This window comes from Lutjanus erythropterus, chromosome 2, assembly GCF_056507025.1.
Source record: "Lutjanus erythropterus isolate fLutEry1 chromosome 2, fLutEry1.hap2, whole genome shotgun sequence".
Taxonomy (NCBI): Eukaryota; Metazoa; Chordata; class Actinopteri; order Lutjaniformes; family Lutjanidae; genus Lutjanus; species Lutjanus erythropterus.
Genome location: NC_139318.1, coordinates 24,990,453 through 25,009,131, shown reverse-complemented (window position 1 = coordinate 25,009,131; position 18,679 = coordinate 24,990,453). Strand labels below are relative to the sequence as shown.

The following is an 18,679-nucleotide window of genomic DNA, read 5'->3' as shown; positions in this document are numbered from 1 at the left end:
TACTCACAGAGCTTAAATGTGCTATTCGTTCTGGTAGGACCAATTTATTTGTGGTTTGTGGTTATGAATCATTACAACATTTCAGTGATACATGATAGAAGAGGTTCTGGATATGTTTACTGTTGTATAAACTCTTTTAAATATTACTAAAGAATTTACAACAAACAATGAGGTCAGATTCTACGTTAAATCAGAGGAACCAAGCCTGTGTTTACATTTTTCCAGGCAAAGTTACAGTGAGTCGTATATTAGCCAGTTAAAAAGATGCTAGGGGACATTTTTATTTAGTAATATTATTTGTGGCATTATATTGTGTGGTCATTATGGTTGAAAAACTACCACTTTTATCCCCAGGGGCCTCCAAAATCAACACAATATATAAGGTCCTTGTGGTAGCTTTAATTTAATCATTAAATTAATTTGAAATTATAGAATTTCAGAGAATTTCAAAGACATAGTTATGGGTGTTTTGATGTTTATTTGTTTTATCTAATTATTTATGTTATTATGAATGTTTGTTTATTAACCAGCCACTGTCCTTGAGTATGTACTAGTACCCTGTACTACAGTATAACATATTGTTCTTTACAGTGGAGACTTTCCCCACTGGACTTATGTTTCATCTGATCTAGATGAACTATTTGAGCTATACGATGATGCTTACCTTGAGATGACAAATTTATTGATGGTCAGAGATTGTGCTCTGTCATGTATGTTGCAAATCAGTGAGCAGGCTTTACGGCAATATTTGATTTTTGTATTTTAGGGCATTCATGTGAAGAACTACTTTGATTTGGCAGGCATTTGGAGTGCCTAATCGGTCAAATGTTGACATTTCTGTCAATATCCCAACATCCAAATAAAAGTAGGCGCATGCATCCAGGGAATTTAACTCAATTTTTAAGTTTGATGTACCATGATAGGAGATGCATATCACCCACTCTTCGTCTGATCATATTTTGTGATAAATTTGTTTCCACTGAAATGAGCAAACAAGCTAAATAATGGGATCGAGCCCCATTTTCTCAGACACCAAGCAAAGGTTTGTGTTTATACAGATACCGTGAATCCACGTCTGTTGTTGATTAATTGTCCTGGGATGTGAAAACTAACATGCACACACTCGCTCACACACAAGAAGAAAAATAAGGACAGCTGCAAAGTATTACAAATGACCTCATGGTACTTTATTCACTCACAGCAGGACATAAAGGCATTTTAACTCAAGATGTTTGGCACAGTATTTGGAGATTGTACACCAGATTGGATTGCCCTTCACAAAATGGTACAAACACATACTGTATGCAGACTGTAAAGCAAAAAACTAGATGGTGGATGATTTAGTCAAGTGGAAAAATTTAATTCAGTCGAGTTTTATTTTCCTGTGTCCCTGGCAAAAACAGTACAGGTCTGGACATTTTCACAGGCTGCACATTTAGCAAAAAAACTGCTGTTTCTGATGTACTCCAAGCCTTTTCATGTATTGTATTGCTGTATAAATGCTGCCAGCATACATCTGATTGACAGACTCAATCACAGACAACCCTGAACAGAAACTGAACACAGTAAACTACTGTATTATAGTAAGTGTAGGTTATCAGTACTTTTGGTTCAGTGCACCCTCGCAGAGGTTGACAAGGCATGTTATTTGCAGAGCCACAGTAGATTGTGCTTCAATTCAGTTATAACAGGACGTGTGTATCATTGAAAAATAATCATTATTGAGAGTGAGTGACTGTTATTGTGAGATTAGAGATGGTTGTTACGGTTAAACTTAGGCCATTTGATTTATTCAGCAGTGCATCTTGGATTAGCATCAGTGACGTGAGTGAGTGCGGTAGGAGTATGTGTGCTGCGTTGTGGGGCTCATGATGTTTTCTGTGATATATGCCACCAGCAAGCAGATGATGACCAGCATCACACAAATAGCTCCCCCCACCGTTGTCATGGCAATCACAATGTCCTGCATCCCAGACGGCGGCAGGGTGAACTCCACACAGTCCTGCTGCTGGTTAGCTCTTCGAGAAGCTGGATCGGAGTGGGCCAGGGAGCGCAGGCAGATGCGGTAGGGGATGTTCTCATGCAGCTCGGTCAGGAGAAAGTCCCTGCAGCCAGATCCAAGATGGACGCCGGCGCACTCGAACTGAGTGTAGCTCCCATTCCACCAGCAGCTCAACTCAAAGCCACCACGTCTGTGGCGCCTGTGGCCACTGAAAACACTTGTCCCAGGATCCCCTGCTGCACTCTCTTTTGTCTTTGCGTCTTGGCCGGCCGTTGTGGATCGTCCCTCATGGGTCCACTGTAACAGTACGCTGCCATTTGTAAGAATATTTGCCACCAGATTCCCAGAAGACACCACTGTCCTGCAGTCTCCCTTACGACACTTGTACCCAAACAACGTGTGTCTAAAACACAGCTGCCCCCCGATGCCTCCTTCAATCACTCGGTAGGCACACAGTGGTGACACCCCGTCCTCTGGGATCCAGCTGTTTGCCCTGCCAGACCTTTCAGAAATCACAGTAGAAATATTGCCTCTGCTGGTGTTGAAAGAGAAGCTATTCTCTCGGCCTGTTACCTCTTTAAGCTTTGGTGATGGCCTACTTTCGTGGCTGTGATTGGAGCTGACATTAGTCTGTTTCAGCCAGTTCTGGGGCGAATGATTCCTGCCTCTTACCTCTGATGGGGATGCTGTTGTTGATGTTGATGATGATGTTGATCTGCTTGTCCCAGCCGTCTGGTGTAATGTGCAGAGCAGGAGTGCCGACAAGGCGAGCAGTGATGGTGGTTGTTGGCTTTTCATCTCACTGCCTCTCGTCGAGTTATTTTCTCTCACAGTGGATCAGATGGCTGATGTAAAAGGCGGGCTGGTGTCTGCCATATGATCAGCTCTGCCTCGGTGCACACACACACAGAAATCCGTGTGAAACAGCAGAGCTCGTCCATGCATGCATCTGCGACAGAGGGAACAGTTAATCATGCGGCCATGCAGTCAGAAGAGATTCCAGTATGACCTTGCACATGAGAAATCTCGCAGGACGGAGTCAATAATGTCTGGACAGTGACAAAAGTGGCGTCGGCGCAGCTTCATGGTCACACGCGTTAATAAAAAATCACTTACTTGTTTCGGTGGGACGTGAGGACCCGGCTATCGTGCCATCAGATGCGCTTTCTCCTTCCTGTCTGGTTTGACGTAAACGCTTTGATGATGCCCGCTATGCTGCGCGGGAGAGAGTGCACGTGGGGGAGCGCGCGCCGCGGAGTGCTTGGGAGCGTGGGTGCGTGCACCAAATATTTGTAGTCATCAGCAGTCGGTTTGTGAGTCATCAGCCCACACAGAGCCTCAGGTGTCTGTCAATAACAACCAGAGTCCTGACAACACCGACGGAGGGTTTGAACCGAGCTGCCCACCTGAGCTGCTGCTCACCTGCAGGCAGAGAAAGTACACACCAGATCACAGCTCACGTTAAATATACATATGTCAGTAATATCTACTGCAATACACGAAACCTGTTTCCTAAAAAAAAAAAAAAAAAACCCAGCCATCTGTTTTCTAATATTGTATTATGGGTCCCCAAAAGCCAAATGTGTTTGAAATAATGTTGATATGGGCTATCAGGTAAACATTTTAAATTAATCTTCTAAACTCATCATTTTTAATTGAAGGGGTGTACTTAAGATTACATTACACTATCATAGCCATGTCATGACATCTTCATGAACATGAAGGAGTCTTTATGAATGCTCATGATTTTTGTTATTTGGTGTCTTTTGTATACCACCCAGTACAGTTAGTACAGTACTTAGAGTTAAATAGTTTAGTTGTTGCTACAATAGGCCGATGTTTCCCCAAATTTTTCTTCTGGGGACCAACATTTTAAAAATGACAAACCATTTAGACACAATTCATCATAGGCCTTATCAATAAATCTTGAGAGGAGATAATATGTGCAAAAGTGAACATTCCTGACCCTTTTACTGCATTTCTGCATAACCACCATGTTATTGAAAGGCTACAGACATTTAAATACTTTAGAAACAAGAAATAAATGCATTTATACTGTGTTAATAGAACATCTCATTGTTTTTATTTCCTGTCATCAGGAAAACAATATGGGACATTTTATCCTACTTCATAAATTAGGCTAAGCACTGTCTGCTGTTATCTGTAGCTGGTGTTATCTTGGTTAGCAACCTCAGTATCTTTATTATTATTGTCACTGTCAATGGGTCACCTTGGTACAGTACCAAGGTGATTTACATAGTTACCTGATGGACAGATAGTAATTAACTAGTTTATTTGTTGCTAAAGTAGGCTAACTGCTGTCTGCTGTGATCTGTAGCTGGTGGTCGCTAGTTAGCTCATAGAGCTAGCCGTGTCAGTACTGCCCTCTGTCATAGAACTGGCGTTGTTACTCTTAATGGCAGCTTTATGACAAGTTTAAATTGTATCACTTCAGTTGAAGTCGAAGAAAATATTCATGACACCATTACAAAAACATTTGATAATGTAATAAAATGTAGTCCAAGTCCAAAATGTACCACTTAACTTGAGGTCGAGGAAAATAGTCATGAGACATTTATATTGCTCTCATGTTGGCCAGTTTCTAAACCAACCCCGTATGACAGTTTAATGTAATGTTAAAACATAAAACTGAACAGTTTCTTTGAGTTTGATCATGTCAAGTTGTCAAGACAAAGATATTTTGTCAATTTGTTATTTCAAGGCCATCTCACACAATGTCAACTTTGCATTAAAAATGACATAATTGACCAAATGGCACTTAATGACAACAGTCATAACCATTCATAAAGATTCCTTTTATAATTTGCCTTTCAGTACATAAATTCTAGAAATGTTCCTACACCATTTTTTCATGAACCAAAGAATCCACATTAAGTCTGTTTCTCTGTAAAATTTACAATTTATGGTTGTTGTCTGATTTCTCTGAGCTGCTGCTCTTGTCTGCTTGGCATTCAGTGAGTCTTACATGAAGAGATTTAACACACAGTGTTTGATGCTTATGTAAAACCTGCATTTGCAGATTGTCAGAGCTTATATATACAATATAAGAACTATATATTATATGTTTCATTTATTCATTTGTTGTCTGTAACCGCTTATCCTTGAAGGGTTGGGGGACATTGGGCATACATTATATGTGTGTTTTGCAAACAGTATAAATGGACAAATAACAGAAATAGATTTATTATTCTCCACCTTTTCTTCTCAACAATTGCATTAAGTACTATTGCAAGACAGATAGATGTCACTGCTGATATGACCCGGCTGATGAAGTCAACCAATCCCTGCAGTTATTGTAAGGTGTACTGTGTTCATACATTTTGTGTTAGATGTTTAATTTTTTGACATAATGGTCTATTAAATGATGAAAAATCACAAAATAATGAATAACCTGGATGAAACTGTATGATCAAGAGGCATCATTGTTCTCCACAGTACATTTAATTAGGCAGTGCTTATCTGAGATTATTCTAAGCAATAATTGTTTCATCCCATGAGAGAAACTTGGCAACCCAGTAAACAATTAGTACCAAGGGAGAGTATGAATCGCTGACTAACAGGAGAAAAAATGCTGCATCAGTTGGACTGACTTAGCTCCACCTGTCCCTGAGAGGTCGCAGGGGATAATTGGTTGAATCTGTGTGATCTGTAATTAATGGTATATCTGATAGTTTGGTCCTAGCTATTGTTATTTAGCTAAACTATGAGAAATTATTAGTAACGTCTGAAAAATAGAGTTAAGTGATGATTGAATAAACTAATGGGTTGTTACTGTATGAACACAACAAAGAACAGCAACACACACCTGTAGATGCAATCATTCAGGTCAAGAGGCAGTATTGCAGTTGTTCTGCGATGTGGAAGAAAAACGTGGAAACCGCCTGCCTTTGCATGTACACTCATGACATCAACAGTTTTGATTAAATTGACCTTGAGCCTGATCAGCAAACATGAAACCTGCTGCGTGACAAATTGTTTGTTTGTCTGTGTGTGCCTGTATATATAAAACACCATAAAGAACAGCCAGAGCAGTGATAGCGGTCCATGTGAAGTGTCACAAAGAAAAAGCAAACTATGTCGCCATGCAGAGGATGATGCCATGTCAGAGGTCCTCACTATAGACGCTATTCTGTTTGGGCTCTTGGTCTTCTCTGGCATCCTGGGAAACATCTTGGTCATCCATGTGGTGAGATAATATAGAATATTTAATTTCTTAAAGGAATAGTTCGGATTACTTGAGTGGGGTTGTATGAGGTACCTATCGATAGCTAGTGTATAGATGGCGGATGGCATGCCCCCAGTTCAGAGAAGCAGAGAGGGGCACCAGCATGGACACTTTGCAGTGAACTGCTGTGGGCAGGGTCTGTAGGGGTCCACTGAAAAAATTAATATCAGTTAACTATATTATATATTTAGAATATATTCACTGCTTTTGTTTGCCATTAGACAGCCCTCTTCAACAGGAAACCAAATATCGTTTTCTCCAACCAAACCAACCAAACTCCATAGGTGAATTGGTAATTTTACCTCGCAGAACATGGGACTTGGTGGTCTACTGCTGCCTCGATCTTTTATTATATCTCTTAGTTTATTTGTGTTACTGTGTGACTTCAGTAAAACCAAATTAACCCTTTAAACCACAGAAGTAACAAAATAATGCAAACAATCTAACAGATGGAGACAGTGGTAGACCAGAAACTCTGAGAGTTCTGAGAGGTAAAATGACTGATTTTGCCTGTGGAGTTTTGTTGGTTTGGAGAGACTGATCTTTGGTTTATATAACAGCAGTTTCCGAGGGAAAAGGCTGTTTGATGGCAAAAATATTCTAAGTATAGCGTACACTTAACTGACACTGATATTTAAAGTGGCTAACATACCTTTCATTGCTAACATGGTCCACAGCAGTTTATTGCTCAGTGCTGGAGGCCCTCTCTTCTTCTCCAAACTTAATTGATCTGAATGTTTTGGGTAAGATGGTTCTCAGTCTGTCTTGCTTACGCTCTCAGGTGTTTCAGTCAGCCATTGAGAGTCCAGCTCGGAGACTCCCTCCCTCTGACACTATCCTTGTACACCTGTCACTGGCCAACTTGCTGACCTCACTGTTCCGCACGGTCCCCATCTTTGTGTCCGACCTGGGCTTGGATGTGTCTCTGTCTCCAGGCTGGTGCAGAGTCTTCATGCTGCTTTGGGTGTGGTGGCGAGCTGTGGGCTGTTGGGTGACTCTGGCACTTAGTGTCTTCCACTGCACCACCCTGAGGCGACAGCATGTGACCTTTGGACCTCTCGCACAGAGGAGGGAGAGGCGGCGGGTTTGGATTGTTCTGGGGCTGGTGTGGGGGGCAAACCTGGTCTTCTCAATCCCAGCTCTGGTCTATAGCACTCATGTTCACGGCAACACCACTGTGGAGCTAATGGTGATCAGCTGCACCACCAGGCCTCTTCTGGGCTGTATATGGGAGTTCCCCTCCAACGAGCAGGGCTCAGCCTTCGCCTCCACCTCGCTGGCACTTAATGAGGTGTTGCCACTGGTGCTGATGGTTTTCACCAACCTGGCTACACTTCATGCTCTGGCGAAACATATCCGAGCTGTCACCTCAGGTGGGGAGTCTGGAGGAGTTCATGGGGAGCTGGACAAACACGTGTCCACTGAACGCAAAGCAGCTCATGTAATCATGTCGCTAGTGTCACTCTTCGTGGTCTGTTGGGCGCTACAGGTCGCTGCGGTGACGTATTACAACCACGATGGTGGACATCACGCTGAAGGGCTGCTGACTGTGGCCCACTTCTCTGCCTCGCTGTTTGTAGGATTCAGTCCCATGGTGGTGGCCCTCGGACACGGCAAGCTGAGGAGGAGAATCATGAGTATGATAATGGGGTGTTCAAAATATCTTAAATGTCACAGTGAGGACACTGGAGAGGGGGATAAATCCCCAAAGCCTGAGGGAAAAAGGGGAAAACAAACCATTTTTATTGTTCAAAAAGAGAGGAAGGTTATAAAAGTGGAGGAAAAAGTTCAATCAAACAAATGATGGGAGCAAAGTGTGACTGCATTGATAAAATACTAAAATTTATATCCAAATTAGCTCGGATGCATCATCCAGTTGAATTCAGAGGGGCCATACTTCACATTTCCTCTGAACACAACCGTTGTCAAGTATTATTTCAGCTTATTTTTAAATATTTAAAGCCATTTACTGTAAGCCAAACTGAGACAGCACAGTATGTTGGCTAAGTTAGAAATCATTACAGTACAATCAAGCAGGTGATTTGGTTTCTTTTATCATTGAATTTACTTTATCCAGTCCAATGCCTCATTGCCTCTTTGTTGTTTCTTTTGAGCTGAAATGTATTCTAGCAGTCTCTTGAGTCTTCTTTTGTTTGCATTGCCATATCAAGTTTATTTGTGCAAGCCAATGTAGTGTACAATGTCTCAATAAAAACTTTCCAATGGCTCATGCCCAGTCCATCTTTGTGCACAAGAGAGAAACTATTTCCAAAAAATGTAGCACATAGATGATCTTCAAAACTTTATTATTAGGTCCAACAGTTTACATTTATCATAAATTGTTCTTTTATGTTTAAATTTCTTATCAGGATCTACAAACAGGTCCAGATCAAACATGCATCAGGATTATGTTACTGCATAATTTTTCAGAAACAAATTTTAGTGTATGTTTTACCTGTAATATGAGCAATATTCAGACTAGGAGGCTGTCATTTGGGTCTGGTTTCCAACTGAGGCTCCCGAAACTCAGATCAAACTGACAGACTAAGCAGCGCTTATTAAATATGGATCAAGATTATGTTACTGCATTGCCTTCCTAAAATGTTTCTAAAATGTATTCAGAAATATATTTCAGTGCACTGATAAGGTGTAATATGAGAAAGTTACTAATGAGGCCACAACGCTGAGTTGAAAACGGGCACAACTCGTGCACTGACACGTGCACGGTTGGCCTGGATAAACAGAGACGCTCATAGGGAGAGTGACTTTATTCTCTGCTCAGGAAGCCATTATTCTCCTATATCTTTACCTACCTGTTTGCTGACATTTAACAAGACTGCATGTTATATATCGCACCTTTAATTACTTTTTAACACTCTTCTTTTCCATTGAGTCCATCAGTCAAACTCCAGAGAGAAAGAAACATCATATATTCAACCATGAACCTCCTTTAAATGGTTTTTAAGTGAAGTTGATGCAAACAGTAGTTTATAATCCACATTGCTGTGTGAGCTGCACCTCCAGTGCTTCAGCAGAGAGTCCTGTCAGTCAGGGTATGTGTCAGTGAGAGAGCGTAGATTTGATGAATGAACGCAGCCGCCGATGGCCAACTGCCAGAACAGCAGGCGACATGGCAATAAAGATAATGTTGGCAAAACGGGCAACGACCAGAAGAAACTCTGCTGAGGAGCCGCGGTTGTAGTTGAAGTAGTTGACAGAGATAATGCTGGTTCCCCAGGATGCGATGAAGAGCATTATGAGAGCCAGAATCACCTGGAGAAACAATGCAGAGGATTAGGGAAGTGAAACTCTGATCAGATTTTGAGATTTGAGTAAATATGTTCACCCTGACTCCAATAAAAACCTTCACAAGTAGAGTTGATGTCCGTGTTTGTCAGTTTTATAAATTAATTCTCAGGTTGGCTGATTAAACATTTTTTTTTACCCATCTATATAATGAACACAGCTTCAGTGTCAATAACCCTCCTCTTCCTCACCTTGGCTGCTCGTCTCTCGGCAGGCACCCGTTTTATGACAGGTGCATCTTGCACTGAACTCCGCATCCTGCCATGGGTGTAGAGTGTGTACAGGGAGCCCAGGTTGGTACAGGCCATCAGGATTATGGGAATTGTTTCATGGATCACCATAGATGTGGTGGCATAGGCCAGGCCGCTGTAAATGGAGGGAAAGTTCCACACACAGCCCAGCAGGGGGCGTGTCGTGCTGCTCACCAGCATCAGGGTCTGACAGAGGAGGAGGAGGGGAGTTAGAACATGGAGAAACATAACCTCAGTTAGCAATTTAGGGAAAGGTATTCTTTCCTGACATTTTAGGAACAGTTCACCCCAAGAACAAAAATCCATATTTTTCTTCTGGCATGTGGTGCGATTTATCGTTTTGATAGTTTTGGTGTGAGCTGCAGAGTTTTGGCGATATCTCCTGTAGAGATGTCTGCCCTCTCTCTGGAACAAGGTAGCACTCGGCTCGTGGTGCTGTAAGTGCCAAAAAATATATTTGTAAAACTCAACAGCAATGCCTCTTTCCAACCTGGTTACTCAAAATACTCAACACGCCTTGTCGTGGGTAGTTTCACGCAAGAACGGTTTTCTTTCTACCCTAGAAAAAAGGTAGTTCTGACATGAAACTACACACATCCAGCATCTCCAGAACTAGATGGACAAATAGCACTACAAGCCAGAGGAAAAATAGTATTTTCAAATTTGACTGTTGAAAATGCATGCCTCTTACATCACTTGAGCTGTATTACACTGTGGTGTTGCTAGTTTACATGATTTATATATTTTCTGCCCCACATCTCAAGGAGAGGATGGATGTTGCAAAAAGCTTCCTTCTTATTAATAGAAAACTATCCAGAAATTAATCTTAAAAAAGCAATTAGTTTAATTCAGCACTTTTTGCAGGGTTGGTAGAGCATCATGTACCTGTATATACAGTCCAATACAGTTAAAGGAATGTACCAATGTTTTGTCAAATTATAACTCCTTAAATAGAAATGTTTTTTACTGACCATTTTCTGAAAGCATGCTATACAGTGATTAGTTTTTGCATGTATTTTTTTCTACTCTTCCAGATAGGGATGAACAGTATAAAATATTGCAATTATTCTGACTCATATTGCAATTGCAATATTGCAATATCTGTCAGAATAATTGCAATATCCATCTATATGTCACTATTTTAGTGGGAATGGTAGAATATGACTGTAGGCCGGGGCACCACAGTGCTTCATCTATAATGGTATGTTGTGGCACATTTTACCTTGATGAAAAAATGCAGCTCCTACTATTTGGATATTGCACCATATTGGAATTTCAATTGATTTAATTGTTCTGCCCTAATTCCAGACACCTGTTGGTTTCCATTTACTCTTGTTCAATAAGATATTCAGTTAACATACTGTGGAGATTAACTTGAGTTGTCTAATTTAACATCAAGTCTTTTTTAACCTCATAACACTAAAATAATTTCATTCATATATTAATTAATAAACACATTCAATTTAAGCTAATGCAGCCTCTTGCTGCAGTGGACTCTCACTTCTGTGCTGTTCTCGTTCCCGTTAGTGGAAAAGATGTGAGCAGGAATCGAGTAAATGAAGTTGAGCAGCCAGATGAGGCCCAGACTCAGCAGCAGGGTCTTAGGAGCACCACGGGGGCTGTTAAGGTTCCCGATACTGGGAGCCACACGCCTTAAAGTCTGCAGGTGGAATGCACTGAGGAAGAGTGTTGACCACACGTTGACTGATCGCAGCCACACCCAGATACCCATGAGGAACTGACACCACTCTCTGGAGGAGTACAGCTGTAAAAGAAAGAAAGACGGGTGCATATTCACAAATTTTGAACCTTTCCTAAAAATCTGAAGTCACCCTCACATATCCTGGAGATACAAAGAGGTCTCTTTCACTGGTTGACATCAGTGCTGCTGTGGGTTTGCTGTGACAAACACAGATTTCCCAGACAAACCGTCTTGTCAAAAATCTTCCCTATCTCCAGAAATAAATGTACCACCATCTTTAGTTCATGTTCTGGAGTTGAGGATATGAAATTAATGGAGCAATATTTTTTAGACCTAATCAAAAAGTTGCATGTTGATGGTGGTTCTAGGAGTTACAGATTCTAATAAGGTAAAAAGCAGCTTGAAACATAATATGGTATCATTTGACAGCCCACTGGCACAAAGACTGATCTAACTTAATTGGAAACAGAAGACTGCACCACCACATTCAAACCTAATGAAGGGTATAATAAAACACTTGGAACAAGAGAAAATTAAATTCTCTCTAAAAAATCAAGAAGATAAATACTTCAGAAACCTTTTATTGACTATTTCAGTCAAATCCTCTGACAAGAGTTAGTCTGCTCCCTTAATAAGAACATAATGAAAATTAATGTATTAAGGACCAGAAGCATCTGAAACATCCCTCTTTTTTTCATTATTCATATTTGCACTGAACATGAAAAGAAAAAACAACATTCATTGCTCAATTTTTTGTGGTTACTTCCATTTTTTAAATAGTATAAGGTGCAATATTTTCAGTGTTTGATTTTTAAGTAATCCAAAGGTATTCCAATTTGATGAAAAAAATTGGATTTCATTACTAATTACAAAAAAATGCCATGTAATGACTACATTTCAAAGTAATCTGACCCAACCCTGCAACATCTATTTTATTATCAACAGACAATGCGGCATATTAAATATAACAGACAACTATAAAGAACATGACAGAGGTCAGGGAGGGACACTGAAAAATTGATAATTATGTGAAATTGTATTTTATATTATATATAAATGTGATATGACCTTTTAAAAAGGTTTATTTTAATCTCCTTGCATTCTTTTTCTTCTCTTTTTCTTACTTTCTAAATTGATTTTATGCTGTTTTATGTTATTAGTGACACTGTACATTGTTTGTACGTATGTGTGTCTGTGTGGTTAGACATTTGTATGTACTGTACTACGTTACTATATATGTTCAACCAGACAATAGTTTGTTTGTTTTTTTTAATCTACACTTTGGCACGGATGATCAGTATAATAGAGTCAATATACCCTGACTGACTGCAATCTTAAAGGGACAGTTCACCCTCAAATCAAAAGTATATATTTTCCCCTGGCCTGCAGTGTTGGAGCTGTCTGCCTTCTCTTAAATATAAAGAGACTAAATGGCACTTTTGGTGCTCAAAGAGACAAAAAATAAATTTCAGAAACTCAGCAGCAATGTCTCTTTCCAGAAATCATGACCAAGTTACTCAAGATAATGAACAGACCTTCTTATGAGCAGTTCCATGTAGGAACTATTTCTTTTCTATGGTAGAATCTACCAGAAATACTTTCTGCTAGAACTTTTTTGAGTACTACAAGCTGGGTGCCATTTAGTCCCATTGTATTTGATAGAAAGCTGTTATCTCTATGGCTGATATCTCCAAAACTCGTTAATTCATACCAAAACAATATATATGGATAAATAGAACTACAGTAGAAGAACAGAGGAAAAATATATAGTTTTGACTTTTGGGTGAACTGTCTCTTTAAAAACTATTGATCAGAAAGAGCACATACCTGCAGCCCCATGTCTGAGATGACCAGCAGTGTGTTCCTCACTACAGACACCAGCAGGTTGGACAGCGCCATGTTAATAATGATGATGTCCGAGTTACGTCCCCCGCCACGGTCGTCTAGTACACTCTTACCAATCACCCCAACCACGGTGGCATTACCCAGGATGCCCAGCAACACCAGGATGATGTAAAAGGCAGTTTGTACAGGGGACACAGAGACACGAAGTCCCATCCCCACAAGCTCGCCTCCATCTTCCCCCATGTGGCTGTTCATGGCAGCTGTTGTCTCAAAAACCTTGACTATGAAAAAGTTTTAGCAGCTGATATAAAGTGTCAAAGCATGCTCCATCCTCAGTTTAATGTGTGTCAGTTTTCATCCTGCAGCATGCTGCCTACATGTTAGACACCGGTGTAGTCGCCTCTCTGGTCTTTGCAGGTGCTGTTAGCTAACTGAGGATACTCCTTCTTGGGACCAGTGGAAGAAGGCGATGCTACCTGTGTCTTCACAACAAAAAAGTGACAGCGGATGTGTCTCTGTGCTCTGATCAGGTAAGACAATCCCTGTTAGGCACAAAGAAAGTTAAAAGGAACACTGTTTTATGCCTTGGGGGAACTGGAGGTGCAGGTTAATGAAACACAGGAGATTAATCAGCTACCCTGAATGAAAAATGCTTCATTTGCAGCTTTACATGTTAGGCCGTCATCCTCAGGGACGTTGAAGCCTTTTTGTGTGCATGTATGTTCCTGATTGAACAAATGAAGAAGAAAAAACTTAGTAGCACTTTAATCTTATGTTTTGACTTTAGTTTACCTTTAAAATCACTTTTGTAAAAGTAAATCAAGTGTCACTGAGTGCTCACAAACCACAATAGTTGCAAATCAGATTGCTCAGTAACATAACCCAGGGTTTGTATGGGTCCTGAAATCCTTGACAACATTTAAATTTTAATGTGGTGTTTTCACGGTTTGAAAAGTTTTTTGGACAAAGTGTTTGAAACTGCTCGAAACTGTAATTCCATTAGGGTCATAATAAATTACTACCTGACTGAATAGTTCAATTAACTTGAATCATCATCATCATGCAGCAAATGGGCTGCAGGCAGGAGGCCAACTAGCAGCCTGCAGAGAACTGACAGCCTCAGTACATGGTGCCAGTGGACAGTAACGAAGTACATTTACTTGAGTACTGTACTTAAGTACATTTTTTGAGTATCTGTACTTTACTTGCATATTTGTTTTTTTTGGAAACTTCTGACTTTCACTCCACTACATTTCAAAGACAAATATTGTACTTTTGACTCCATTATATTTCTAGGAAGGTTGTTGTTACTCTTTGACTGAGCACATCGTTGAAGTCAGCTGTTGCTGTTTTGTTTTCTAAAATGTAGTTGGTCACGTGCTGTGTTCCTCACAGAAAGAAACCAATCACAGTAGCTCCTCTCAAATGGGACTGATGTAAAAGTGGAAATACGTCCAGGCGCACTAACAAGAACAAGCAAACTCTCCCAAGCGGTAATGGTGACGGCAGGAGAAAGACAAAATTAAATCTCAAGATGTTATTATAATTATTAATTATTCCAGGTAGCTTTTAAAGTTGGATTGTTTTTATTGGGGTGAAAAATACCACATAATTCATGTATATACTGCCTCTGAAGACAGAAAGAAATCTCAGTTATTTAACAGACTTGGAGAACTTCTTACAGTTATCTTCAATCTAATGTTATGATGTGATTTTAATACAGTTACATCAGAAAATGACAATAACTGTCCTTTTTGGTTTTGATTGTATTTCTATGCTGAAGTTTTTATAGGTGTTTCTATAGGCTTTGTGTAGCAGAGTGGTTCTACAAGCAAGTCAGTGCATCATTAGATGGTTTCAGAGAGTTACAAGCTTCTGTAAATGCATCATGAAAACAATACAGCATGTATTGATATTAGAAAATATACTTTGTAATTTGTACTTTTGAATACTTAAGTATTTTTATAAACATGTACTTTTGAATACTTAAGTATTTTTAAAACCAAGTACTCTAGTACTTTAACTCAAGTAAAATTGTGACTGAGCGACTTTCACTTGTAGTTGAGTAATATTTGACCAGGAGTATCTATACTTTGACTCAAGTACTGGGGTTGAGTACTTTGTCCATGACTGCATGGTGCACATGCTCTACCAACTGAGGAGTCAGGATGATACAAGTCCTGCATCATCCTGATGGGATTTATTTGACAATAATGACCTGCTCACTGTACTTTAACCCTCACATAACATCTGATTTAATGTGTGATTTAATAACGTTAAATAACCATTTTTAGTATCAAAAGTATAATTTACCATAGGCTGCAATGTGCTGGAAAAGCCTGACAACACTGGTAACCACAAATAAGTGCCTCTTCATCCCAGGAGAGTGTGCCAATCAAATTTTGCCAAGTTTCCACTGAGACTACACGTGCCCTTTATAAATTGTGTTAATGGCAGATGTAGCCAAAGGTATGATTCTCACTTGGGATGCAAGACATTCTCCAGTCACATCCCATACCAGTCCCAGTTTGTCACAAACTGGTTTGGGGATTGTGAATAGGAGTTTATACAACAGATAATAATACATGTTCAGATGACCAAATACTTTCCAGTCCTTTCCATTACGTCTTATCTGGGAAGGTTACACGGCATAAAAAATTGACATGAGGATTACCTTTTTCTGTTTGAAATAATCTGATTACAGTCAACAGCCACTAGATGGCCCCACAAACAACAGAATACCAGAACACCATCATGGACAATACATTTTTAATGGTATTTTTAAAACTTTATTCATAATTTTCCCAAAAGAAAAAAAAATGCTCACTGTATGGACACAGTGCAAATATCATTTATAGAAATCTTCTTTCGCTTGTCCTTTAGGTTTCCCAGAGAAACATTTTAGCAGAAATCCAGGAGCACATACAGTAAATACAAAACAATGAACACATGTATATTCACAGTAGTGCAGTCATATTCTATATAAGAACTGAATACTTATGAGCATTGTACAGAAACAAGAAGCTCTCTGCATTTATCACTGACAACAATGCTGCCTGTTTATTCTGTGCTGCCAGTGTGGCGTCTGACACAACAGCTGTCTGTCACTGAGTGAAACCAAGAGACAAACTGAGGCAACCTGCCTGTTTCTGATTCATTCCTGATTGGCTTCAAAATCAAAATATTTGAAACTTTCAATACAACAAGCAATCAAGAGAGGCCATAAATGGTATGTAACAAGCAGACATTTGGTCGTTATAGATAATAAAAATAATTCCAGACATATTACCATGATGCAGCATTGTTTTTCATTAGCCTGTGAGCTCCACTATGGTTTGCTGCCTGCAGCTGCAAAATAACTTTGCACTGATAACTGTGTGTAACACAACTTTTATATATTATAATACATTTGGATAATTTTCACAAATGAACACTGCTTTTACAGCTTTCAAAGAAAGCATCAGTATCAGCGAGAGCAAGTTCCATGCTTATTTGAGAGAAACATTAACAGGCAAGGTCATCGTCCCCTAACTTGGCATTCAAAGCCTCTTCACCTTCAGGCTACTATTAGACTGGAAAAGGTAGAAGTAACTGATGCTCGTGTCACATCAGCTCTTTCTCACCCATTTAAATGAATGAATCAATGAAGTCAAGATGAAATTCAATTCAGCCTGATTATAAAGCTACTGTACTTCAGCTCCTCATGTCTCAGTTTATCAGGGTGTTTTTATTTGCTTCCATTTTTCATGAGTTGAAGTTAAAGATCTATAACTTTTTCTGTGCAAACAAAAGGTTTATTTCTCTCAAATTCTGTCCACAAATATGTTAAAATCTGTGTTAGTGAACACTTTGCCAAGATAATCCACTCACCTGACAGGTGTAACATGTAGATATGCTGATTAAACATCAGGATCGTCACACAGGTGTGACTTGGACTGGTTAAAATAAAAAGCCACTCTAAAATGTGCAGTTTGATTTTGCCAAAAGACATTTATTAGGTACTGACTGTGGCTGTTTCACATAAAGCTGCACATACCATTTTTTCCCAGGATGGCAAAGCCTACCAACCCAACGATCAAAGGCAACAAGCCAACCAGAGGCACAGTAGGGTGGGTCTTTTCGCTCCAGGGGGAAAAAAAAAGATTTTTGTGGTGCTGTGTAAAATAGCCATAGATTAATAAATGTCTTTATGTAAAATGAAACTGCACATTTTAGAGTGGCTTTTTTATTGTGACCAGACCAAAGCAAACCTGTGCGATAATCATACTGTAAAATCAACATCTCTACATGCCACTCTTGTCAGGTGGATGCATTATCTTGGCAAAGGAGAAGTGAATATAACAAATTAACACCAACCTTTTGTGTGCTTACTTCAACTCATGAAAAATGGGAGCAAAACTAAAGTGTTGCATTTATATTTTGTTGAGTATATTCTCAATTGCATTGCTTTAGCTCTAAAATTCATTAAAAAAGATATTGCATGGTTTATGATACCTCAGATGCTTATCTTATTTCAGGCGTTGTAATCAAATCTGTTGAAACTACAGTAATTTCTGGTCTGAACGAAGCCATGGCCCAGAAAAGTTATCATTTACAGGTATTAGGAATCAAAACTGTGGCAGAAGGTACCTGTAGGTTTGATTTTGATCTGACATCAGGGCAGTAAGGAAGGGAAACACAGGACACACTTTACATTTACTACATTTTTAGAACTGTTTCATATAGTTTCAAGTAGATACACCTGTAAATATGTAACAGTACAATTTAAAGAGACAGTTCACCCAAAAATCAAAACATACATATTTTTCCTCTTACCTGTTGTGCTACTTACCCGGCTGTAGAGATGTCTGCCTTCACTCAAATATAATGAAGCTTTTCCTTCTATCGAACTATACCCGCCCAGCATATGACTGCACTAGCTAGCTCAGTGGTGCTAACATTACAGCTCAGCTGAAGAGGACAACATTGATGTTTACATCATGTTCTGTAACAAGCCTTTTGTCCATGAGTAGATGCACATTTCCTTCCTCACAGTAATATGGTTGGCGGGTGTAGTTTGGTAGAAAGAAAATAGTTCCTGCATGAAACTGCTCACAACAATGTCTGTGGATTATCTTGAGTAACCTGGTCCTGATTTCTGCTGAGGTTTTGAAATGTATTTGTTTTTTTGCACTTTGTGCACCACAAGCCATGTGCCACCTAGTTGTATTACATTCAAGAAAATGCAGACATCTCTTTGGCCGATACCTCCAAAACTTTGCAACTCACACCAAAATTATACAGATGAATAAATAGCACTACAGGTAAGAGGGAGAACATGTATTTTT

The 18,679-nt window shown here is 39.6% G+C and overlaps 3 protein-coding genes across 3 annotated transcripts; 1 reads left to right on the top strand and 2 right to left on the bottom strand.

Annotated features, from left to right (window-relative positions):
- Positions 1 to 1,165: 1,165 nt before the first annotated feature.
- Positions 1,166 to 3,475, bottom strand: fndc10 (fibronectin type III domain containing 10). The gene is made up of 2 exons (XM_084744942.1): positions 3,119 to 3,475; positions 1,166 to 2,951 (listed from the first exon to the last, which is right to left on the bottom strand). The coding sequence occupies exon 2, from the start codon at positions 2,798 to 2,800 to the stop codon at positions 1,817 to 1,819; it is 984 nt and encodes a 327-aa protein (XP_084601068.1). The 5' UTR covers positions 2,801 to 2,951; positions 3,119 to 3,475; the 3' UTR covers positions 1,166 to 1,816.
- A 2,284-nt stretch (positions 3,476 to 5,759) lies between these two features.
- ora4 (olfactory receptor class A related 4) lies at positions 5,760 to 8,995 on the top strand. The gene is made up of 2 exons (XM_084734206.1): positions 5,760 to 6,209; positions 7,030 to 8,995. Exons 1-2 carry the CDS (start codon positions 6,123 to 6,125, stop codon positions 8,050 to 8,052), a joined length of 1,110 nt encoding a protein of 369 aa, XP_084590332.1. The 5' UTR covers positions 5,760 to 6,122; the 3' UTR covers positions 8,053 to 8,995.
- A 5-nt stretch (positions 8,996 to 9,000) lies between these two features.
- LOC146331670 (olfactory receptor class A-like protein 4) lies at positions 9,001 to 13,630 on the bottom strand. The gene is made up of 4 exons (XM_084734217.1): positions 13,335 to 13,630; positions 11,307 to 11,570; positions 9,746 to 9,991; positions 9,001 to 9,521 (listed from the first exon to the last, which is right to left on the bottom strand). The coding sequence occupies exons 1-4, from the start codon at positions 13,605 to 13,607 to the stop codon at positions 9,309 to 9,311; spliced, it is 996 nt and encodes a 331-aa protein (XP_084590343.1). The 5' UTR covers positions 13,608 to 13,630; the 3' UTR covers positions 9,001 to 9,308.
- Between the last annotated feature and the right edge of the window lie 5,049 nt (positions 13,631 to 18,679).

What these genes read in the sequence shown, in the direction of transcription:
- LOC146331670 (XM_084734217.1), bottom strand. Translation starts at nt 13,607, where the DNA reads ATGAACAGCCACATGGGGGAAGATGGAGGCGAGCTTGTGGGGATGGGA. An exon ending in TCTCAGACATGGGGCTGCAG is followed by an intron (nt 11,571 to 13,334) that starts GTATGTGCTCTT and finishes TTTCTTTTACAG; the next exon opens with CTGTACTCCTCCAGAGAGTG. An exon ending in GGAACGAGAACAGCACAGAA is followed by an intron (nt 9,992 to 11,306) that starts GTGAGAGTCCAC and finishes CTCCTCTGTCAG; the next exon opens with ACCCTGATGCTGGTGAGCAG.
- ora4 (XM_084734206.1), top strand. Translation starts at nt 6,123, where the DNA reads ATGTCAGAGGTCCTCACTATAGACGCTATTCTGTTTGGGCTCTTGGTC. An exon ending in ACATCTTGGTCATCCATGTG is followed by an intron (nt 6,210 to 7,029) that starts GTGAGATAATAT and finishes TTACGCTCTCAG; the next exon opens with GTGTTTCAGTCAGCCATTGA.
- fndc10 (XM_084744942.1), bottom strand. Translation starts at nt 2,800, where the DNA reads ATGAAAAGCCAACAACCACCATCACTGCTCGCCTTGTCGGCACTCCTG.